At 37.5% G+C, this 22,742-nt stretch overlaps 2 protein-coding genes across 3 annotated transcripts; both read right to left on the bottom strand.

Moving 5' to 3' along the window:
- Nucleotides 1-1,439: 1,439 nt before the first annotated feature.
- LOC103934193 (branched-chain amino acid aminotransferase 2, chloroplastic-like) lies at nt 1,440-6,810 on the bottom strand. 2 transcript variants are annotated; one of them, XM_009343921.3, is made up of 10 exons: nt 6,580-6,810; nt 6,377-6,465; nt 5,919-6,096; nt 4,797-4,973; nt 4,576-4,707; nt 3,933-4,031; nt 3,347-3,463; nt 2,549-2,644; nt 2,224-2,336; nt 1,440-1,835 (listed from the first exon to the last, which is right to left on the bottom strand). In XM_009343921.3, exons 1-10 carry the CDS (start codon nt 6,706-6,708, stop codon nt 1,721-1,723), a joined length of 1,245 nt encoding a protein of 414 aa, XP_009342196.1. In that variant the 5' UTR covers nt 6,709-6,810; the 3' UTR covers nt 1,440-1,720. The 2 variants fall into 2 exon arrangements, with proteins under 2 accessions (XP_009342196.1, XP_009342198.1); XM_009343923.3 differs by having other exon boundaries at nt 5,919-6,093.
- A 6,138-nt stretch (nt 6,811-12,948) lies between these two features.
- On the bottom strand, nt 12,949-19,403 carry LOC103934181 (protein CROWDED NUCLEI 4-like). The gene is made up of 8 exons (XM_048582016.1): nt 19,143-19,403; nt 18,182-18,391; nt 17,845-18,098; nt 17,204-17,474; nt 17,032-17,115; nt 15,056-16,932; nt 14,620-14,925; nt 12,949-13,519 (listed from the first exon to the last, which is right to left on the bottom strand). The coding sequence occupies exons 1-7, from the start codon at nt 19,353-19,355 to the stop codon at nt 14,676-14,678; spliced, it is 3,159 nt and encodes a 1,052-aa protein (XP_048437973.1). The 5' UTR covers nt 19,356-19,403; the 3' UTR covers nt 12,949-13,519; nt 14,620-14,675.
- Between the last annotated feature and the right edge of the window lie 3,339 nt (nt 19,404-22,742).

The following is a 22,742-nucleotide window of genomic DNA, read 5'->3' as shown; positions in this document are numbered from 1 at the left end:
GGGTAGCACATTTTGCTTTACCAACCTTAAGAAAACTCCAAATCTAGGATGCTAAGATCCAAAGTCAAGGAAAAGGAGCTAGCTACATTTGTTCTTGTAGTGCATAGCATAACGGAACACGTAAAGTGTTAATTGTGGACACTCCTGAGAATTGGCTTCGATTGAATGGGGCGACATGAAAATACACAAATAATATCTTTTGAGATTTCTATTGATAGTTAGAGGGATGTTATCTTTTTAGACGATCACAGTCACAACTTAGACAACGAGGCCACAACAGGTGGCCGGAGCTACACAACCCCACTATGCGGCACAAACACAACATAAATAAAGCTCAAAATTTGGAAAGAAAAAAAAAAAAACTACCTAATCCGAGAAAGGACCACCAATCAACTCGTCTCCTTCACAAGGACAACAAAGCTACAGATTTGGCCAAGTAAGGCGGGACAACCACGGGTTGGCTGATTAGCGCTCAAACACCATGGAAATTGGGTAATAAGAGGTAGATCCGACCAACCACAACCGCAAATCTGACCCACAGCCATGGATCTAGTCCAGTTCTAAGGCACAGGAGCGTTTGAGAAGATTACTCCGTCCAACTTAGAAGGTTGTTCGCAAAATGGTGGAAAAGAGAATAGGAACGGGCAGACGCAGGTTACGATTAGAGGGCCACGCAGGTTATGATTAGAGGGCCTCGTGGGCGCAGCCATGGAGAACGGAGGAGGAAGGGAGGTGAGGTGTGAAGGGGTTAAGGGGTGGAGAGACGAGCCACACGAGTGAGGGGAGCAAGAGACTGGCGGGAGAAAGAGTAGGAAAGGGGCTACCACCGGCCCCAAGCTAGAGCAAGGTGTCCGCGACTGCAAAATGTTAGGGCTCTGTCAAATTATATCTAAAGAATCTAAGACATTGAACGTGTCCTGAAAAAAAAAAACCAATGTCAACACAAAAGAATTAGGATCCAGTTTGGATACACTAAGACAATCATCCGAAGCAACGGTTTAAAAGGCGGTCGTTGTTCTGAAGTTCAGACAAAGTTGCAAGGAGCTCGTAACTCAAGTAATTAGAGCATTAATTCTTCATCCAAAATCATGAGATCGATTCCCGTCTCAAATACTCGCTTGTTAAAAAGGAAAATTTTGGTCACTATGAGAGTTCTGGTTTTATGGTTTTGGCAAATGCTCGTTAATTTATACCACTGAATAAGACCTGGGGTAGAAACTTTTAGAGAAGCCCTCTAGTTTCCTACCCCTCCGCCATGCCCTTCCAAGGTGCCGCCAATGCCTTGCGCTTAGAGGCACCATCATGGGACACCTCTACAGCAGAAGCGTTGGTGCCTCAGGTAGCAGCCATTGTTACTTCCGTGACTGGAACTAATTTAGCTCTCACAATTGGAAAAATGAACAACGGAATAATTAAACTAACTTAATGAAAGATAGTAATTGAAGTAATTTCCATGTAGAAATCTAGACTTACCATAATGCGGCAGTTTATTATCTTTCGATGCTGAATTTACCAGCACACAACAAAAACCAATATGTAGATATTGAGGTTAGTGACGCACACAAGAAATTCTAACGAAACGCCAAATACCGGTTCAAGAACCAACTTTCTACAAACTTAGGAAATAAGAAAATAACAGAACCAAGCAAGATATAACTGGGACTGACTGGTTTGCAGCACCTATAGCGAGATTGCTGAGTTGAATTCACTTCAGTATGCTTTACCTTAGCTCAACAGTCCAATCCATCTTGTCCTCGGAAAGACCCATCTGTAATCTGGTAAGCACAGAGTAGAGCTTTTCCGACACAGCTCCAAAACCATCTCCATAACAAACCCTGCACAAGAAAAAGTTCACAATTATGTTTCTTTGAATGTGGTATGGATGATCCCACCTAAACCCAATCTTCTATTTTTATAAGCAGGAGTGCTACTGAAGACACATTTTACACGGAATCTACTTTCAGCCAGAGTTTAATTTAGAGGGCAATTTTCCACTTATAAGAGGATGACATAATCAAAGATTACGTTAATTTCTTCACCCGCAAACAAGAAAAAGCCAAAGAAGAAATCTCCGCTTCCCATTTTGAGGAAACATTTCAAAATGTTAACACTTTTTTACCGTTTTGTTGATGGACAAAGAAAAACTTGCTTTGCAGGCCAACAAAGAAAATGAAAAAAATTGTTTTCTTTCTCTGAAACTTTTGCTAGACAAACAAAACTTACCTTTTTCCAAGATACGTTATGCTGCCAACAGGTGATACAACCACAGCTGTTCCGGTACAAAAGACTTCATCAGCATCAAGTAAATCCTCCACTGCCACTTGGCGCTCCTCAACCTGCACATTACAAGATGAATTCAGTAATGAAGTTATTGAATAAAACATCAAGCTATTATTTTAGCTCCATAACTAGTAGTGTATGCCTTGCACTATCTAAACACCAAAAATAAAAGGTCAATAACAAATGAACACCAAGAAATGTCTTCCCCATCCCCAACTCTCTGATCATACATTACTATCATACCGATTGATAAGTACCATATACGTACCTGCAATCCTTCACTACGAGCAACATCAATTATACTCTTTCGAGTAATGCCAGGTAAGATTGTCCCTTTTATTGCAGGAGTAGAGATAACATTATCCTAGGAAAACAATAAACATGGATAAATTAGGTGCGACCACCTCAAACGAAAACGTAAGACACATATGCTTAATGAAAGTACAAATGACAAGCAAGATGCAGGGGCCTTTGTTGCAACAAACATTAAGTTCCACAAAAAGAATGTACTTGAATATGGGAGAGCAAACAACAGACCATCTCCAAATAAGCAAATTCATTAATAATCATATTAGACACCAATTGGCTAATCTTGAAAGCACTAGGCTGCATTGAATTACACTAGAACTTGTCCCAGAACCTAAAGGGGGTAAAAAATTCTTCTTTGATTATGAGACACAGCAATGATGCAATGCTACAGCATCCATTGTAATGGTAATGGTATTCAGGAAAGGTTGCAATTCTATAAGTCGATTTCAGTGCTTAAGGTTATCAGACATGCCAAGTGATACAGATATTTGGTAAGGTTCTTAAAAAAAAAAGTTCGGGCTTGGATACTGGCATACTGCTGCATTTGTACTAGTGGTGGCATGAGGATCCAGATTGCAGCAAGTGCAGGTGGATGGTTTTATTCAGCATGCCATTTTGTGAACTCACAAACACAATGAAAACATAGCACATAGAGTAGGGAAATATCTAGGCAGCCAATAATCAATAGTAACATATTGTGTAAATAATAATAACAAATCAAATAAGACGTGCACCCACTAAATTCCAGTCACATTACCTTCACAACAAAAATATTGCACGAGGAAACCTCCTCTAGATATCTTTTGTGAACACAGTCGAGGTATAAAACATCTGAATAGCCTTTTGCTTTTGCGGCAGACTGTGCCTTCAAAACCTACAGATAAACGATTTAACATTAGAAGTTTAACAGGTCAGCAGCTACATACTATAGTTTTAACTTTTAAGTTTAACAAAGTAAAATGATAAACATTTAGAAGCACTAAACCGCAGGAAAATGGTTGGAATGACTCTTTATTCAGTCATTTGACTTAATTCACTAAAGAATAAATATTTGATTTTCATTGATGGATACAGCCGGAGCCTCATATTTAAAGAGAGAATAAAAGTGTAAGTGATCACTTTGCAATTAACATCTATGAAAGTAAAAGGGTTGTTGCTTTTAGTTCTTGACGCACTAAAGAAGAACCATATGCACAGGGAAACATTAGGTCACAGTTTTATAACCTCACACCAAGAAAAGCCAGACCATAGTTCTAGAAGCAGACAACTAATAATTTGCAAAGATGAATTTGGCCAAGATTCAGGTAATTAAGAACTAAAGAATAAGAGAAGCACTAGCTTACAGCGGCATAATTCCCTATAGTCTTGACCCCTCCAGTACCACCGGGAGTTGCACGATGCAATTCATGTTCGACAATCAAATTTATTGGTGCAACGCCTTCCTGCCACCAGATATATAGATATAAGACACTGAATATTTGTAGGTAGAAATGCAACAAAACTAGCAAAGAATTAGAGGACAAAAAAATTACAAAAGGGTAAAACCACATAAAAACAACTACCATTTACATTAAAAAAATGGAATAAGACAAGAACGTTGAAGCTAAAATTAATGAGAAAAAACCGCATACCCAATGAAAATAGCAAGAAGTGTTGTCCTATAATTAATTGAATCATACATTCAAGCACCAAACACTATGATAAAACCTTAAATGTAAATTGCAGTATTCACGACCATGACTCACTAAAAAGATTTCAAAACGCTCGTACCAATCATGACTACATCATATTGTACAATCAATCAGCAATATTGAATTTTCTTTAAATTCAGATAAATCGTTAGTTAGCAAATTGCATTACGTGTGAAAATAGAATGCCAATATTAAACTTGGTATAACAAAATCAATTAGAATAAAATTCCTGAAAACCAAGGCCAGTGACATGGCATTTTCCACCTTGTAGCAATATGCAAGTACAACAACAAACCTTAAAATAGTTTCCAACGGGTGAAACATAAATAAGAAATGTGTACTCAGGAGCAGGTGCAAGACCAAGAACAGCACCACTTCCCATTAGCAATGGCCTGATATATAGGGAACCTTTGCCTGGAGGGGGAACCTGAAACGAGAGATTGACAACTCATGAACAACATTACATATACTAACATTCAAAATGAAAATTTCTTATCACAGGACTGCTTATATTACCCAACGTTTATTTGCTAAAACAGTAGCCTTTACAGCTTCGACAAACTGTTCGACGGTTGGTGATGGCATACACATCCGCTCTGCACCCAACCTCATCCGCAATGCATTTTCCTCGGGACGAAACAAGAGTATTGTACCATCTTCTTTCCTGTAGGCTTTCAAACCTTCAAAAAGTCCCTAAAGAGATAAACAAAAGAAAGATTAAAGTGAGATTAGTCAATATTCAAGAAGTCCGACTAAATTATTTCCCTAACTTTTCTTTCAGTTTAACTGCATTCCTCAAGTTTCTGGGATCACCACCTATTTGAGGTGGGTGTGCCCTCAACATGAGGAGATAACGAATCTCACCCTCTTGAGTTATCCTCCATATATGAAACCAATCACTTTAATGCCTTGCTTAGCTACAAGACTGCGCTACAAGGCTCAGCATGTTCATGGTAATACCTTAAGATTTAAACCTGATACCTTAAGATTCAGACTCCTATTTATCTCAAACTCCAAAATAATTAAGAGAACATCTAAACTGGTGCAGAATATGATACTTGTTCAAAGTGTGCTGTATAGCAAACAAGCTATATTTAATTCATTTTAATAGCTCATCCAACTCTATATGCAAAGCGTCAAAAATAAAAATTAAAACAGGAAACATCATAACGTATGGCGCAGTTCAAACAGTGAACACACTAAAAATGTGCATATTTAGGGCTTAGGTGTAAGGGTATAACTCTCGAACTTTGGGCTAACATCCAAATAAGAGAGTGAAACCCTAAAACATAAATCCTACATGGAATTTCTACAGCCTAGGGTTATAAACCCTGTCATAAACGAATAAAACTACATGAGGAAACGATGGATCGCCACGCCAGTACACTATTAAACAGAGAATGTATACATAATCATATATGCTCCAAATCAGAAAAAAAAAAAACAAACAAACAAACAATGTTTAGACATCGCACACAGATCTCGTGCAATAGTAGGCACATCAATGGACTATTATAAACTCCGAAACCCCCATTGAAGTTTTGCACCCATAATTTACTATGAAAGTAAGAATCCAAAAGTACAAAACTTTATATTGAATAAAAATAGCATTAGGGTGCAAAGTTTTAAGTATTTAACCTGCCCATAATTCAAGACTCCGGCTGAGGGGCTCAATTCGATGTTCCCAAAACGCTGTAATTCACCTTTGGAAAAGCTTCCGCCTTGAGCACATTTCATAACATACATGTAGTCGGTAGAAAGAAACGCAAAGCCGAGGTTGTCCCATTCGATGCCAGCTAATTCGCTTGTTTCACTGCTGAGCCCAACAATAACATGTAAACATAGCAAATCTAATCACATAAACCCGAAAAACGAATTGGACAACAAAATCAAAACTAAGTAAAACAGAACACATTAACCAAATCAAAACTACGTAAAAGGATCCAATCAAATCTAAAAGCAGGGATTAACTAATGTAAAGTTTGATACAACAACATAATCAAAGCAAACAACGAGTTAAAAATCAATCAAATTCACCATTTTCACAACGATATCAAAATTTAAAAGAAACCCAAATGGAAATGAAGAGGATTTACACGAATGTATCGGACAATGTGGCATATGGGCGAATGGGAGAGGAGGCGGCGGAAGCTCCATGAGAAGTCAAAGGAAGCTGCTTCTGGAGCTGCAAAACAAACAGTGAGCAAAACCCAATTTGAAAACGAAATCAAAATTAAAATAAAAGCAATATGTATGTATATATATTTGAGATTAAAAAGTGGAGGATGAAGGAGGGTACCTTGAGGGAGAGAGGACAGGAATGGGAGGTGAAGGAGAAGGGGCGGATGGGAAGAGAAGAAGAAGGTTTGCGGGAGGGGCAAATAAGGTAATTTAGCTGAAGACCTCCAAGGACGGCGCTGCTCTCCATTTCTCTCTCTCAACCTCTAAAGCTCTCTCTCTCTCCTCCTCTCTCTCTGAACAAACACTGGAACCCTCGCTCTCTCTCTTCCTTTTCTCTCTCTATCTCTCGCCTCCGTCTCTGTCGATTTGAATACTAGAGAGAGAGCGGAAGCTGAGTCAGAGTGTGAGGTTTTTCCTCAATAGAAAACGTGATATAAATCTAATTTCGTGAGTCACCGATTATTAGGTATAGTCAAATAACTTGATTATTAATTGGTTTAAAATTTCTATTAAAAATTCATAAACTATTATAAACTTATTTATAAAATTTTATCTATCCGTAATATTTTTCGGATGAAAATTTTATCTCTTATAAGTGTCATTACTTTGCATTTTCTTTGAGAGGGAGGGATGCTTGGGGTGTCAAGGAAAATAAACTTGAGGTGGACATTGGGGTTGGAGCTGATGATGTCCATGAAAAATAAAGTTGAAGAAATGGGTGGAGAGCATAAAAGGTGTCAACCGCTTTATGTTTCCCTTAAAAGGAATATGTAAAATTCTTTTTTTATGAGTTTTTTTACTCTTAAATATATAAAATAAAATAATAAGAATGAAAGTTCTTTTAATGTCACATCCCGGTCCGTGATGGATCATCTTCCGGGCCCGCTTCACCACCGTAGCACAATATTGTTCGTTTTGAGCTTACTATTCCCTCACGGTTTGGTTTTTGGGAACTCACGAGCAACTTCCCAGTGGGTCACCCATCATGAGAATGCTCTAGCCCCCTTCTCGCTTAACTTCGGAGTTCCGACGGAACCCGAAGTCAGTGAGCTCCCAAAAAGTCTCGTGCTAGGTAAAGATAGGAATATACATATAAGGATCACTCCCCTGGGCGATGAGGGATGTCACAATCCACCCCCCTTAAGGGCCCGACGTCCTCGTCGGCACACACGCGGCCAGGGTTAGGCTTTGATACCAAATTGTCATATCCCAGCCCAGGGCGAATCACCTCTCGGGCCCGCTTCACCACCGTAGCACGATATTGTCCGCTTTGGGCTTACCATTCCCTCACAGTTTTATTTTTGGGAACTCACGAGCAACTTCCCAGTAGGTCACCCATCATGGGATTGCTCTAGCCTCCTTCTCGCTTAACTTCGGAGTTCTGATGGAACCCGAAGCTAGTGAGCTCCCAAAAGGCATTGTGCTAGGTAGAGATAGGAATATACATATAAGAATCACTCCCCTGGGCGATGTAGGATGTCACATTTAAAATAAAAATATTGGAATAATTAAAATTCTAAAAAAAGGTTTTAATGTACATTGTAGTATTTTTAATATTGGTAGAAAAGTGTATTTGATTTTTTTATATTAATTAGTAAATAAAATTGTTAATTTAGGGCGAGTATTTTAGTAAGCATATTAGTTTCAGTTCTAATTCAAGTAGATTAGTAAAAACTTATATGAAATTAATTACGATTCATTCTCCAAATCCAAAACACTTTAGCAAACAACTTCAATAGGAAACCAGTTCTGACTCATTCGAATTACAACTCATCCTCAATTCAATTCATCTCATTCTAATTACGTATTAGTAAACCAGTCATAATATAAATAATCAAAATAAGCTGATAAATTGCTCCACCAACTCATACTCATGATTCAATCACTTGCACTATGATTTAGCAAAAATTTTCACCACTTGTAAGTAAAACGTTATAAGTTCGTTTCAAATCAATATAAATGGCTCTTCGACCAAAACAATCATTATAAATAGCTATTATACAATTAGCTTAAATCCTCAAGAATGACTTTACATCTCTCTCTCTCTCTCTCTCTCATCACATGAGTAAACTAAATATGACTTTAGCCCTAAATTCTAAAAATAGTAAGAGCCAAAATCTAAGGAACCCTAAGATCATCTCCAACCCTTGGGCTAAAAGCCAAATTTTTTAGCCCAAAAACAGTTTTTCTGCTCCAACCCTTCTGGCCTAAAATTTTAGCCCATGATTATTAAAGAATGAACTTAGGCTAATTTTTTTCTTAAATTTACTTTTAAAAAAAAATTATGTAGACTATTGTAAATTAATTTTATGAACATTTTAATCTAATAATATTTAAATTTCGATAAATATTGAAAAATTACTAAATCGATATATGAAACTCATGAAACACTATGGAAGAATATGAAAATCATGATAAAGATGTATAAACACAAAATACATAAAATACTCAAGACACACAGAACACATGTGAAACACATACAAAACACATGATAGAGATGAAGCACACACAGAACACATGCAAAACACATGACACACACGAAACACATACAAAATACATACAAAACACATGATAAAGATGAAGCACACACAGAACACATGTGAAACACAGGACACACACGAAACACATACAAAATACCTACAAAACACATGAAACGCATGAAACATAAACCTACACACATGAAATTGAAACCTTCAATCATCTTCTATATAAACACAGGTTGAATATCAGTTGATCACACAACCTTTCAACCTTCAATCATCCTCTATATTCACCAATCTTTCAACTTTCAAAGTGTTATTGTTTCCTAAAAATCCTCAATATCTCATCAATGGGTGATAGAACAAGGCGTGGCAGTGCAATGTAGATGACACAATACCAAGCAAGCCTTGACATTGAGGATGCAGAAATGATCAACGCAAAAGCTAAACTTGCAAACTCGTTTATGCAATATGAGCACCATGCCGAATCTAGCTATTGTGGTTCTGTCACAGGGCGTTCATTTGTGCAGCGTGATAGAGAAGAGTGTCTTGACCAAATGATGAAAGATTATTTCATCGAGCGTCCAAGATTTCCTGCTCATGATTTTCGAAGGCGGTTTTGGATGAGAATAGAGCTTTTTTGAAAGCATCTTGAACGCAGCTGTCAATCATGACCACTACTTTGCAAGGAAGATAGATGTCGTAGGCTGAAAAAGTCTATCACCTCATCAGAAGCTCACATATGCTTTTCGGATGCTAGCTAATGGGTGCTCTGCAGACTCAACTGACAAGTACTGCTAATTTGCAGAAACTACTGCTATTGAGAACCTTAAGCGCTTATGTAAGGCAATTGAAGCCATGTATGGAGCCACATACCTTCGCAAGCCAAATCATGAAAACTTGAAGAGGCTTCTATGCAAGGAAGACAAAAGAGGCTTCCTTGGCATGATAGGAAGTCTCGATTGTATGCATTGGGAGTGGAATAATTGTCTTACTACTTGGGCTAGCCAATTCAAAGGTCGTCATAACAAGCCAATCATCGTGCTCGAGGCTGTGGCGTTTTACGACACTTAGATTTGGCATGCATTCTTCGGCGCTCCTGGATCAAACAACGATATCAATGTTCTTTACGACACTTAGATTTGGCATGCATTCTTCGGCGCTCCTGGATCAAACAATGATATCAATGTTCTTTGGTCTACTCTTCTGTTCGATGATGTTGTTAATGGATGAGGCAGCAGAATTTCGGTACAAGATAAATGGTAATAAGTATGAGCCAGGTTACTACTTAATTGATGGTATTTATCCTAGTTGTTCTTCCTTTGTCAAAAGTTTCGTAGAGGCAAGAGTCTTATAGGAAGAATGTGGAGAGAGCGTTCGGGATCCTACAAGCTCGATGTGCCATTGTTAGAGGGCATGCACGACTTTGGCGTACCGAATACCTCCATTCAATCATGATGACGTGCATAATTTTGTACAACATGATTGTGGAAAATGAGTATATCAAAATTGAAGAAGATTCAGACGAAGATGTGGATGATGACCAACCAACACATGTAAGAGCTATGGCAAGAGATGTTGAATATCTCGCTGCAACCATATATGAGACCCGACAGGATAGGGTCACATTGAGTGAGCATATAAGACATTTAAATAGAATTCAAGCTCCTCAAGATCATGACACACTCCGCAAGGATTTGGTTGAGCATGTATGGCGCCGAGAAGGTGAACGTTGATGATGTTGATATTTTAATGTGTTCTTGTGTTAAATTGAAGTGTGCTATGTTGTTATTTTATGTAATAATTTTAAGTGTACTATATTGGTATTTTCTAGTAATAAATTTAAGTGTCTTCTTGTGCAAAGTCTTTTGTTTAGTACGTTGAATAAATTATTGAATGGAGGTTGAATTATTGAAGGCTTCTATTCTACATCAAAGTGTGGAATAATAAGTACAATAAATATTGAAGGAATCTAGATTAATAGAAACAATAATTAATAAGTCATAAATTTAATACACACGACAATTAATAAAGTACATAAACTTAATACAAACGACAATCAATAAACCACATAAACCACATAAACTTATTACAATCGATAATTCATACACTACATAAACTTGATAATGATATCCACCATCTTAACTTGGTGGTGGACTTCGTGGTGGACTTGGGATATAGGGTTGAGATGATTCATCATCTTGAAATATACTCATTGTGGCATACTTTCGCAATATTTCCTTTTGCTTACCACGTAAGAACTTCTTCCTCTCTGGAATGTATTTGTTGAGGTCCTCCATCATGAAATTAATTTCAAACCTATCTTGCTCCCTATCCCCTTCTTCCTTTATTTGCAAACGCACTCATGCTGCTTCTTCTTGGCTGGCGCTATGGGTTTTGCTCAATCTTGCAATTCTGGTAGCAATGTGTCCACTCATCGGATCTTGGGACTTCCCTTTTCTTTTTGCTTCCTTTTGCTTATCTCTTCCCAAGGGCACATTGACACCTTCATCGACACCTTCATTGACACCTTCATCTCCAGCATTTGTCGATGTGGCTTCACGTTGAAATAATCTTCCCCATTGTTGGTCCGCATCGGTTCCCCACCTCGGACAATCCTTAAGGACGTCCCAAGCATGTTGCAACTTAAAAACTTGACTTTTTGGTGTTACTCTTGTCTTGTAAATTTCCATTGCTTTGTCACCCTATGCAAACAATACATAAAAAACAATTAGTTGCAAAATAATATTATGTACATAGACAAATAAAATATCAACAAAAAAACTCACAATTTATGCGGCGCTCCTTCCACTAGCCATGCCAACCACGGCTTTCTCCAAGCTTCCCTTCCATAAAGTGCATGCTTTGTTGATAGTCTTCCACCAATCATAAAAACCACCACTGTCCCTCCTGCCGTCGTTGTAGTTTTCATGAAACTTTTCAATGATTTTATTCCACAAAAGCTTTTTATTTTGATTTGTGCCAATTGCACCATCTTTGCTAACAAAAACCCATGCTAAGCATAAAGCAACATTTCTTTACAAGTCCAATTACGACCTCTAATATGCTCTCTTGGCATGTTGAACAATTTGGAAATGGAAAGAAATGGTAGAAAGAAAAATTGGAAGAATTGTAGGAGAAATTTTAGTTTTATGTGGATGTTTGAACAAATACATAGGTATTTGTAGAGTTTTTGGGTGAATTTTGAGTTAAATAATTTTTTTTTATTATTTTAGCCATTGGATTTAAATTTGGGCCGTTAGATCTTTTTTTTACTATTAGATTTGATTATATTCGATCTTAGCCGTTGGATTCAATGTATTTTAAAATTACATTTAAAAAAAAATTGAATTTGGACCGTTGGAATCGAACGGTCCAAAAAGCCTAGTCGTCGGATGATAAAACGAGCTGTTAGGCTCATGATGGTGGCTGATAGCGGCCCTAACAGTGGGTCCCACCCTGTCAGGCGCTGAAGGCCTCAGCCTGCATGGGGCGAGTTGGGTGCGTGATCAGGCTGAGAGTGGGCTCTCTTTGGGCGAGTCCACGCGTTTCTGGGCTATTTCTTTGGGGAGCATTTGGCCTTGGGTTGGCATTTGGCTTTTAGCCCAAAAATTTAGCTTGGGTTGGGTTGGGTTTGGAAGGGGAACAAGTGGAGAAATTTGGCAAATAGGCCGGTTGTCTAAATTCAATAAGAATAATGGGTAAATGGAAACAGGGGTCCAAAATGGTTGATGGGCGTTGTAAGCCATTTTTCATGTTTAATGAAACGTCTATGTTGGTTAACTCCATCTCTAAAGCATAGTCGCCTTGTCAATTTGCGTTCTCTTATCATTTTCAATCATTCAATAAAAAACGATCGAAAATTAAAAAAATGCATAGAAAATAAAAATGAGTTTGTGAATAATTCTAGGACCGTTCCGTCCTTATCCAAACCATGAAAATAAACTCCAAAACTAAACCCTAGTCATAAACCAAGTAATTAAATACAGATAATCGGCAGAATTAGCTGCTACGATAATTAACTTACTCAACTAAGATTAATTAACGCTTGGCAAATCACATACTGTTTACAAATGGTACTGCAACTTAAAATATAGTTGCCCTCTCGAAGTGTAGCAGCAACAACCAGACAAATCCCTTGATCATCAAACAAAATAAGGTCCTATATCTTACAAATGACATGCCACACTAAACTCCACGTCTCCCTTGACGCACCAACACCAAAAGGAAAACAAAAGGGAAACGAATATCATACCGGACGAACCAAACATTCACAAATTGTCCCACTCCAAACTAGATCCAATCAGCAAGAACCACTTCGCATTACTTACACGCACCTTAATGAAATTCAAAAAGCGATAACCAGTAGGGGTGGCACGAAAAGTACGCTGTCTGCATCTATTTCACCATCCAGGAAACAAACTACAGTACACTATCAACAACCAAAGTTCTACCACTACTCTCTTTTTACTATGTAAGCCTTCTGATTTGTCTCTTCATATCTAAGCTTCTGTACACACTTTTCCAATATCATCTCACTCGGACTGCAAATTCTTTTTGGTTATCTTCCTCTTGAATCTGCATATCAACGCATTCATTAGTTTCAAAGCCATAACCGCGAGAAAATAAAGAGTACAGAAGCAGCGGTACAATTTCATAAATAGAAGATGCATGGTATGCGCAGGTCGAACGGAACTGCATAGTTCCAAAGATTTTTGTCTAAAACTATTTTAGCCAACTCATAAACTATCATGAATTTGACTCCAGTACAACTAGACTAAATTTTAGAGGGCTGGGAAACAACCATTCAATGCAGGGCATAATATCTCTGCAAATAATGGTATGGAACAAAAATTGCAGCTCTGCTCAGATTCCAATAGAATTTATAAAATCAAAATTTATAGAAAATAGATTTTCCTTCCGCCATAACGAAAGTGATTAAACATCACAAGCAATAATTGACATCAAGCAAAACAACAAAATTACCGCACTTTAATACAGAGATTTTGTGCCTTAACATAATACGGGTAACCGACAAACTTTATTGGGGAAATGGGGTCTGGAATGACAATCACAGAGAAATTAAAACTAACTATTCCTTCCAGTAAGATAGTCTTCTGAGAGATATCCGCACACTCCATCAGATCCCATAATTTATGCATACTTTTCACAGCAAATTTATAGGAACCATTGAAGAATCCAAATATGTCTCAAACAATAATAACTGCATAGAATGAAAAAATGTTATCTGGATATCAAGCAACTCCAAAGCATTACCAGAACAAAATACCTTTTTATAAACCAAAATCCGGTTTTATACCAATCCTATCAATTGATTAATTGATATAATCCAAATAAAAAATTATTGATGTTAAACAATCAAAAGCACAACTTCAAAAAATAATAAGAAACACATAATCATGATTTCAGTAGAGGCCTTCAAGAAAGTTCAAATCAGTGGGGGCAACAAAATCCTGCTTATTGTTAACTTAACTGACACAATCAATTCCATGTCCTTTCTGTTGATGCTAGCAACGTAAACACTTCAAATTGCAATATATGCAAACATAATTATCACACAAAGCATCCCATGCAAAGACATTATATGATTAAGAAGCAGAATTTAATGTTTTGCATCCGCAAGGAAAAACATCAGAGCAGGCATAATTAAATAATACCTGGCAGTGGTCAACAACTTGTCCAGCATCCCCCAAGTTCAATTCTTGTATCTCTTTTACTGAGCCCTAGTGTCACAAGGTAAGACACCATTCTTTACATGGTGTGTTTCCACGACAGAATTCTGTGCCTCGAATTTGTCTTCATGGGAAAGAGTGCCAGTTACACTCTCCTCAAAAATCACTTCAGTAACCTTTGTGACTTTATCTACTATTAAAACACTACCCTCTTCAGCACCTTCACGAAATTGATCAGATAGCACTGATACATGCTGATCCTCTAGCACTTTTTCCTGAGTTGATGCAACACTGAAGCCAAAATACATACATGACTCAGTTTAAATTTTCTCAAACAATTGAAGTAGATGAAATGATGAATTATTAAGGTACTTTTACCAGAGATACTGGCAAAAGACAGTAAAGAGTTTAAGTGTTATACCAGTGGCTAATGGCATGTTCTGAGGAGTTCACAATGGCATCCTGCTGTTGCCTCCTTTTCTTAACATTCTGCCTAGGCTCAAGTACTGGATCAAAACAGCCATTGGATGATGATTTGTCCACTCTTCTTTTTCTTCCTCCCTTGAAGACTTGTTCAGAGACTACAGGGTCACAACTTTCACCATCAACTTCCTTAATTTCAGAATCCTTTGTTCCATTTGCAATGTCACCAACAAAGGGAACTTCAACAATAACCGTTGGTCCACCCAATGCACTCTGTCTCTTGCTGGAAAATGCAGGTGAACTGCCATTTCCCATGTGCCCATGCCCATCATATTTACTTGATGTTTCTACCTGTTCAGTTACCGTCAAGTTTGTTTTTCCCTGAGAAATCTCATGGCTTTCTTCAAATTCCAATTGTTGCTTCTCAGAAGAGTTTTTAGAGAACAATTCCGTGCAACGTCTTAACCACGAGAAACGAGCAGAACTGGAAGGAGACAACCCTGTCTTTAGCATGGATGGGTTGCTAATGTTGGCAGCGTTTACTTCATGATGTGAATTAACATCGGTGTCTCGTACAGAAGTTGTCTGCTTCAAATATCGTCTAGAAGTTTTCCGGCTGCGAGGCCCCAAATTAGATTGTTGCATCTCAGCCACAGATGCACTATCTAAAGCAGCCTTCAAATGTTCCAGTTCCTTCAGGTGTTGGATATGACCAAGAATCTCTTCTCTATCAGCATGCAATAATTCCCTCTGTTCTTTTAGTTTCTCCCTCTGAACCTTCAGTTCCTCAATCGAATTATTTAGCTCTGCCCATTCACGATCCCTTCGCTCACGATCCAAATTTATCTCTATTCTCTCAGACTCGAGCTTTTTCCTTTCTAGAGCAACCTGCTCTCTCTCTTTTGCTGCTTCTTCCTTAAGGGAGCTGATATTTTGAACTTCATTTTTCTTTTCTTGCTCAAAGGCAGTCTCCTTTTCCTTCAATGAACATTCCAACTCTTCATGTTTTTTATCTATACAGTTCTCCAACTCTCCCTTCCGTATCTCAATTTCCAGTAAGAAATCTTCACGCTCCTTCTGCATCTTACTGAACCACTCAGTACGCTCATGGACCATCTTACTCATGAAGTCCTCCCGCTCACTAACAAGTGATTCCACATCCCGTTTGTGCTGATCTCGCATTTCATCCTTCTCCCGCCTCAGGTTGTCATGCTCATCCTTGATAAATTTTGAGAACGCCAACCTCTCCTCTGATACACGCTCCGCTTCCTTACGCAGTTCTTCTCTCTTTTCATCAATCAATTCCCACTCAGATTCAAACTTGGCTTTCTCTATAGCCAATTCATCTGCCTCCGCCATCAACTCTAGCTTTTGAGCCCTGATTAAATCTATTTCTTCTTTAAGCTTCATCTCAAGATCCGATAGCTCACTTGTTTCAGATTTCAAAAGCTCAAACCTCTCCCTAGCACAATCAAGTTGTTTCCTTTTTTCTTCAAGTGAATCCAAGGAGCTTTGAAGTTCTAGCTTCATTTTGATAATTTCTTCCTTTTCTCTTTGCAAAATACCACTATTCATCTCAAACTCCTTCTCAGCCTCTCTTAAAGTTTTTTCTTTCTCGCCAACAAGACTTGACATGCCTGTCACTTCTTTCTCCCTATCCACCAATGCCCTCAATTGAACTTCCAATTCATGCTCCCTTTCACGCAGTAGGTCATCCCGTTGATTGAGATCCACCTCCCTCAACTCCCAAGCCCGTCTCTTGGCCTCAATTTCATCTTCGAATGATTTCCGCTTGATGTCCAGCTCCGTTTCAAATTCAGATTTCTTTTTCCTCAAATCAGCTTCGTGACTTGCTATGGCTTTCTTAATCACATCCTGGACCATCCATATAAGACTGAGGTTAAGAAAGAATTAACAGATATTAAGTCAACATCAGAACAAATTTAACAGGAAATAGACTATTAAATTACTCACAGATTCCTTGCTCACAAGTTTTTCCTGCAAAGCAAGTATCTCTTGCTCTTTTTTGTTCAAAAGAGCTTCTCTTCCAGTCAAAGCCTGCAATCAATCAAAACAGAATCACATTAGTGAAGATTTCAATAAACAAATAACATTCGGATTGGGAAAAGAATTTAAAAATGTGAACCTCCTCTCTATTAACAAGGGAAGCCTCAGTCAGATCCAGATTCAATTTCCCATCATTTAGGGCTCTACGCTCCTTCTCAATATTTGCTTTTACGTCTTCTAACTCTTTTTCAAGTCGATTCAGTTCCTGAGATCGACCAAATATGAAATCCTCCCTTTGGTTAAGCAGAGCTTGTGCATCAAGTAATCTGTCTTGTTCTTGCTGCATGGATTTCTGCCTTTCACTTAAAGATTGTCTCTCAAGGCTTATCTCTTTCTCTTTTGTTTCGCAACTACAAAATCAAAAGAAAATCAAAATCAATAAAGTCCCAAAAAAAAATTTCTACTGATGTTATGCATAGAATACACAGAAATCGTGTATTGAGCTAGCCTGCCTTGAACAGCAGTCACCTAAAGGACCTACATTGAGGGATAGGTGGGGGACAATGCATTTAATGGCAAGATTTAATACAACTACTGAATTAATAATTCATTTTAAGTGAATCCATCCCTTGATGCATTTTTCCTCACTTGTCCCTCATTCAAGCCCCACAAATGAGAATTTGTCTGAAGTGTATTTATCTGACAGGTGATGGTAAAGCTGACAGATTCTAAGATTGAGAACAAGTTAATCATTATTTTAAAAATAACTTAAACACATACTCCGTCTTGAAGGCCAGAATGTTCCTCCTAAGATCATCTTCACGAGCTTCGACTTCTTGCATCTTTCTTTCAGCTATATGGTGAAAGCGACAAGCTTCTGCTTGCAAAGATTCTGCTGCATGCAGCTTTCCCTCAGCATCAGTGAATTTCTTCTGAGCCTCCTCCACCATATTTCGTGCTTCAGCCAATTTACAGTCAGCTGCAACCTTTGTTTCAGCAGATTCTGCACGCAGCTCATGCATCGCCTTCTCAATCTACATTTCCATGCAAGAACATGTTATCATCACATGCAAATAAAGGAGATGGTTACCATAAAGATTCTCAGTTGAAAGCTTACACTAGCTATACACTCTTCCTTGACCCCTACTGTCTTTTTTAGGCACTCCTCCCGTTTCCTTGCATCAGCCAAAGCAGATAAATGTGCAGCTTGATCACGCTTATGCAGAAGTTCAGCTGTCTCGGCAGAGGCTTTAATTTGATCATAATTGGATGCCAACTCCTTTCTTTCCAATATGAGAAGGCCCATGTGGTGTTGGTGGTCGAAAATCTAAATTAAACTAAACTGGTCAGCAAAACAACAAAAAGAAAAATTTCTACCACACACAAAAATATATGAACAACATATTCAAGTTTCTCTCTTCAAAAAAAAAAAAAAAAATTAAAGAACATCCCCAACACCAAAAGTAATACCACAAAAAAGAGTCAATGTAGAATACATACTTTCCTAGAAAAAAAAAAAAAAAAAATTCTGATCCATTCATTATAATGGTTTTCTGTGGTCCAAGTAAAAAATGATAGAAATTGATATCGATAGAAGCCACGGACTTATGTCATTTCTTCTTCGGATCAAATAGAATAGTTTTCTTATCAGGACTCATTGTATACATACCAACATGTCCGAGCACATTCTATTACGATATTCATTTTCTGAGACAAATCAAAACTCACTAGAAAGGATATAAGTTTTTTTTTTTTTTAACTATTTCATTTATCTATCTCCAACCTCTACCAGCCATAGAATCAAATCGAATCAAACAGAGAAACTAACAAGAAATTCATCTATATAAAAAATTGAACTCAACCTCCTATTTGGGCAAATTGTATTCCTTATTTAAAATTAAAAAAATTTGAATTCCGTCAAGTTCCAAATCCTACATTCGGCCAATACACACCTCCCACAAACTATATCCAAAAAATTCAACTAAACAAAATACCCAAGGTTGGAATTAGAGAGTAGAATTCAAAAATTCAAGTTTCAAAACACAAAATTCAAAATTTTACAGAGTTGAGAAAGCAACCTCGGCTTCAAGCTTCGCAATATACGTGATGAGCGCCGCCTTGTCCCTCCGCTTAATCGATTCTTCGTCAAAGCCGGCTTCTTTAAGGTGCTTCCAGATCGTTTCATCACTTACGGGGCCAGGGCTCTGCAAAATCCTAGAGCCCGGAGTTATTGAGAGAGCTCTGCCGGAACTCGGCGTCCTCCCGAAGGGTTCCGACTGTGGAGACGCCATTACGACGTCGGATCACCGGTTCAGTACCACGAAACGAAACCCTAGATTCTCTCAGCACCTTTTGATCTCCCACTCCTCGGCTTTTTCTTGAACTTTCTCTCTCCTCACTCACTCTCTCTCTGGCTTTCTCGAAGTTCTATCTTCTTCCTCTCTCTCCTCTCTGTGCTTTTTGGATGCCTTTGTCCTGTGCGTTGGGTGAGCTTTTTACTCGTTGGACTGAGTTGGGTGAGCTTTTGTACGATAGGAGAGGCGACGTCGTTTAAGAGGGTATGGTAATTAAGCCGCCTTTTAATTCTCGGATTAGCGGCACAAATTGTGAATTAAAATTCAATTTACTTTTGGGAATGCGACGTGCGAGACGGGATCCCACTCTTCCATAAAAGCTAACTAGAGTCAACTTTCCACGTCATCAATTTGGTAAAATCTTATTTAATTTGGATTTTCAACAATTTCTTTTTTAACTATCTGCACTAGCCTCACAATGAACTAGCACTAATGTGGTTCAAATTCATTTTTGGTGAGAAATCGAATCTAAAATCTATCACTTACAAGTGAATAAGAATATCACTGAATCGTAGTACTAAGTGGCTAGATTTTCAACATTTAGTAGAAAAGGACAAAAAATGAATTGAAAATCAAATTGACAAATTTAATATAGAAGGTATTCCGTCACTTAGTACTACGGTCTGGTGATATTCCTATTCACTTGGAAGTAAGAGGTCTTAGATTCGAATCACATGGATGATGAATTCAATACCAAATTAGATTGCCTATTATGTGGTTTAACCGAACTTTCCTTCTCCTTAATATAAAAATATTGATGTACTCAAAAAAATATATATATAGAAGATATTCCACCACAATTGATGACAGACTAATTTTTCTCTCTATGTAACCCTACACCACTTGAGACTGCATCATATTTTTAGCACTCATATCAACTGCTAAAATAGTGTTGATAAACCAATAAATATATGCGTAGAAGGTAAAACTCAAATTGAATGTCTAAATCTTTGTTTGCTTTCTAATATACTAACCCCTCGAGTTCACGAATTTAGTATGTAATGTCAGTAGAAAGAATGGGGGGCTCTAGGGTTTATGCGTAAGATTGAATGGGGAAAGGAAATAAATTAGGAGTATTTAGAGAAAACTAGCCTCTCCACATGCGCGAGAGGCTTTTTTTCTTAATCACGAGCGATACGCGCTTCTAAAAATATGTTGAGTTAGTTGATACTTGATAGTAAACTCTGCTACATGTTAAACTTCTTGATTATCAATCTCTTTGTTTCTTTAGCTAACATGTCTTCCTAAATGAAAGAAGGTGGATGATAATAAAAGTTATGGAATTTATCCCCATATTTGTTTGAGGTTATCTCGTTGAATATTTCTTTGTAATGCAAAGCTTCTATAAGTATATACTGAATTTATCTTTGTGAATGAATTTGATTTTAATTGTAACAAATTCAAGCTACAATGAACAACTTTTGTCATTAAATAGTCTACAAAGATAAATTTATGCCCAAAATGAAATTATGAAATGAGATTCACTACTTTCCTAGGAATACATTGAAGTAATACTTCTAGAGCCTCATGTGATCCCTCAGCGCCTCAATCCTTCTTCGTAAATATGCAAAGGAAAAAGCATAAGCCGCATAACCATATTAGTGAAAACAATAATAGAATAAATATGTTATTGTATTACAACATTACATAATTACATGTTTTGGGAGAGAAATCGAGTAATAGGAATCAGAGGTAGCAAAAAAACATACGACTATAAATATGAGCAGCAATTACAGTTACAACAGACCTCTTGTCAAATTTTCGTACTTTTGTTCTTGAAAAAACATGATGCATGTACAAAAAAATAGTTCAGTGAACATCAGCGAAGTTGTGAAATGAATACCAAACATGTATGACAATCCTATTTTCATCATTGAATAACAACTTAACAAAAAATTTAAAGGAATGAAACCCGAACAAAACAAAAGATGTTCTACAAAGTCTTTAAGTAAAAGCATGATTGATATTATCATTAAGACTTTGAGGATGTCACGTCCTGCGAACCAAAAGTGAAAAGTTATCAAGAAATGAAAATTAAACCAAAGAATTAGCAAGAAAATTAAGGAAAATTAAGCAGGCACTATTTATATCAAATTAAGGAAAATTAAGGAATATTAAGCAGGTCACTTTTGGCTTGGAAGTTGGTGATTGGGTACGCTTGAAGAAAGTATCACTCACCAGCAGGTATTCTTCATTCCATTACACGTGATGGTAATGTAGCCGTGGGATTTATAGGGTTGGAAACTCTTTGGAAGGGGAATTATTCACAGTTTCAGATGGCAGAGACCTGTTGTCAAGCTGAAAGCTAATGTATTGAGCCCTCGATTTGAATGTCCTCGTAAGAGGAGAGGGATGTGGGCTACCGGGGAAGTATAATGGATCCTGCCACATAGGTGCCTTGGTGTCAAGTTCCCAGGAATGCTAAACAATGAAGGAGTGGGAAGGAGAGAGAAATATAAAAGTAAAAATCCAAAATAAATAACTTAAGAAACCAACAGCATAGATTTAAAAATTTAAAGCCTTTGTTCTCTTCATGAGTTCGTATTCCTGTGTGGTAGTCTGGTAGATGAATATGAGGGGCAATTATGAGTAACAACCGTTTATGAAAAATTGAGTTGGAAATAAATCCAAACTTATGCAATATTGCTTTGCAAAGGGACAAACATGGAGTTTATTTGTTTACATATGAATACTAACCTGCAATTTTGAGTGTGACAAACCTTGTTATGCTGAATCCGGTGACAACATACAAAATATTCCAAAATAATAACACAAAAGAATATATGATAAAAAAGACAGCGACAATAGAAACGAAAATACCACTCAAACACCCAATAGCATTGGGATCCTTTGTAAATGGGTTGAAAGCCTCATCACCTCTTTATGCTACAATTCAAAAAAGCACGATCAGATCTCGGAATTGAGTAGCAATAGAAGAATCTAGTGGACTAAAAAAACTTCCCAAATAAATAAAAAAAAAAAAAAGGAAAACAAAAATAATATTTGAATACGTGAAATGATTAAAGAACTAATGGAGGAAGAAAATGGATGAGCTTTATGCTGGCCACAGGCTAAGAGGGAGGAATGGAGTTTGATTCAAACTGTAACTGGCACGGGCAGTTGTGAAAGAGTGGGAACGTGCTGTGGTAGTTGTGAAAGAGTGAGAACGTGTTATAGTGTGTTTCAGATTATATCTCAACTCAACTCAATAATTGCTTTTATCAAACTACCCTTTGGGATGATGCATTTTGGTTTTTTTTACCAGTTTGTCCTTATTTTCTGTTTTTTTTTTTTTTTTGGGTTTGATTGTGAAGAAAACAAAGG

Source organism: the organism of the source record quoted next, unplaced genomic scaffold, assembly GCF_019419815.1.
Source record: "Pyrus x bretschneideri cultivar Hongxiangsu unplaced genomic scaffold, Pyrus_bretschneideri_v1 Contig18, whole genome shotgun sequence".
NCBI lineage: Eukaryota > Viridiplantae > Streptophyta > Magnoliopsida > Rosales > Rosaceae > Pyrus > Pyrus x bretschneideri.
The sequence above is the reverse complement of the archived record's forward strand: the minus strand, read 5'-3'. Positions and strand labels throughout refer to the sequence as shown.

Coding starts and splice junctions, on each gene's coding strand:
- LOC103934193 (XM_009343921.3), bottom strand. CDS start 6,708: ATGGAGAGCAGCGCCGTCCTTGGAGGTCTTCAGCTAAATTACCTTATT. Junction 2,645..3,346: donor GCAATATTTTTGTTGTGAAG/GTAATGTGACTG, acceptor TTGTTTTCCTAG/GATAATGTTATCTCTACTCC. Junction 1,836..2,223: donor ATAACGTATCTTGGAAAAAG/GTAAGTTTTGTT, acceptor TTTCTTGTGCAG/GGTTTGTTATGGAGATGGTT.
- LOC103934181 (XM_048582016.1), bottom strand. CDS start 19,355: ATGGCGTCTCCACAGTCGGAACCCTTCGGGAGGACGCCGAGTTCCGGC. Junction 17,475..17,844: donor ATTCTGGCCTTCAAGACGGA/GTATGTGTTTAA, acceptor TTGATTTTGTAG/TTGCGAAACAAAAGAGAAAG. Junction 17,116..17,203: donor CCCTTGTTAATAGAGAGGAG/GTTCACATTTTT, acceptor GATTGATTGCAG/GCTTTGACTGGAAGAGAAGC.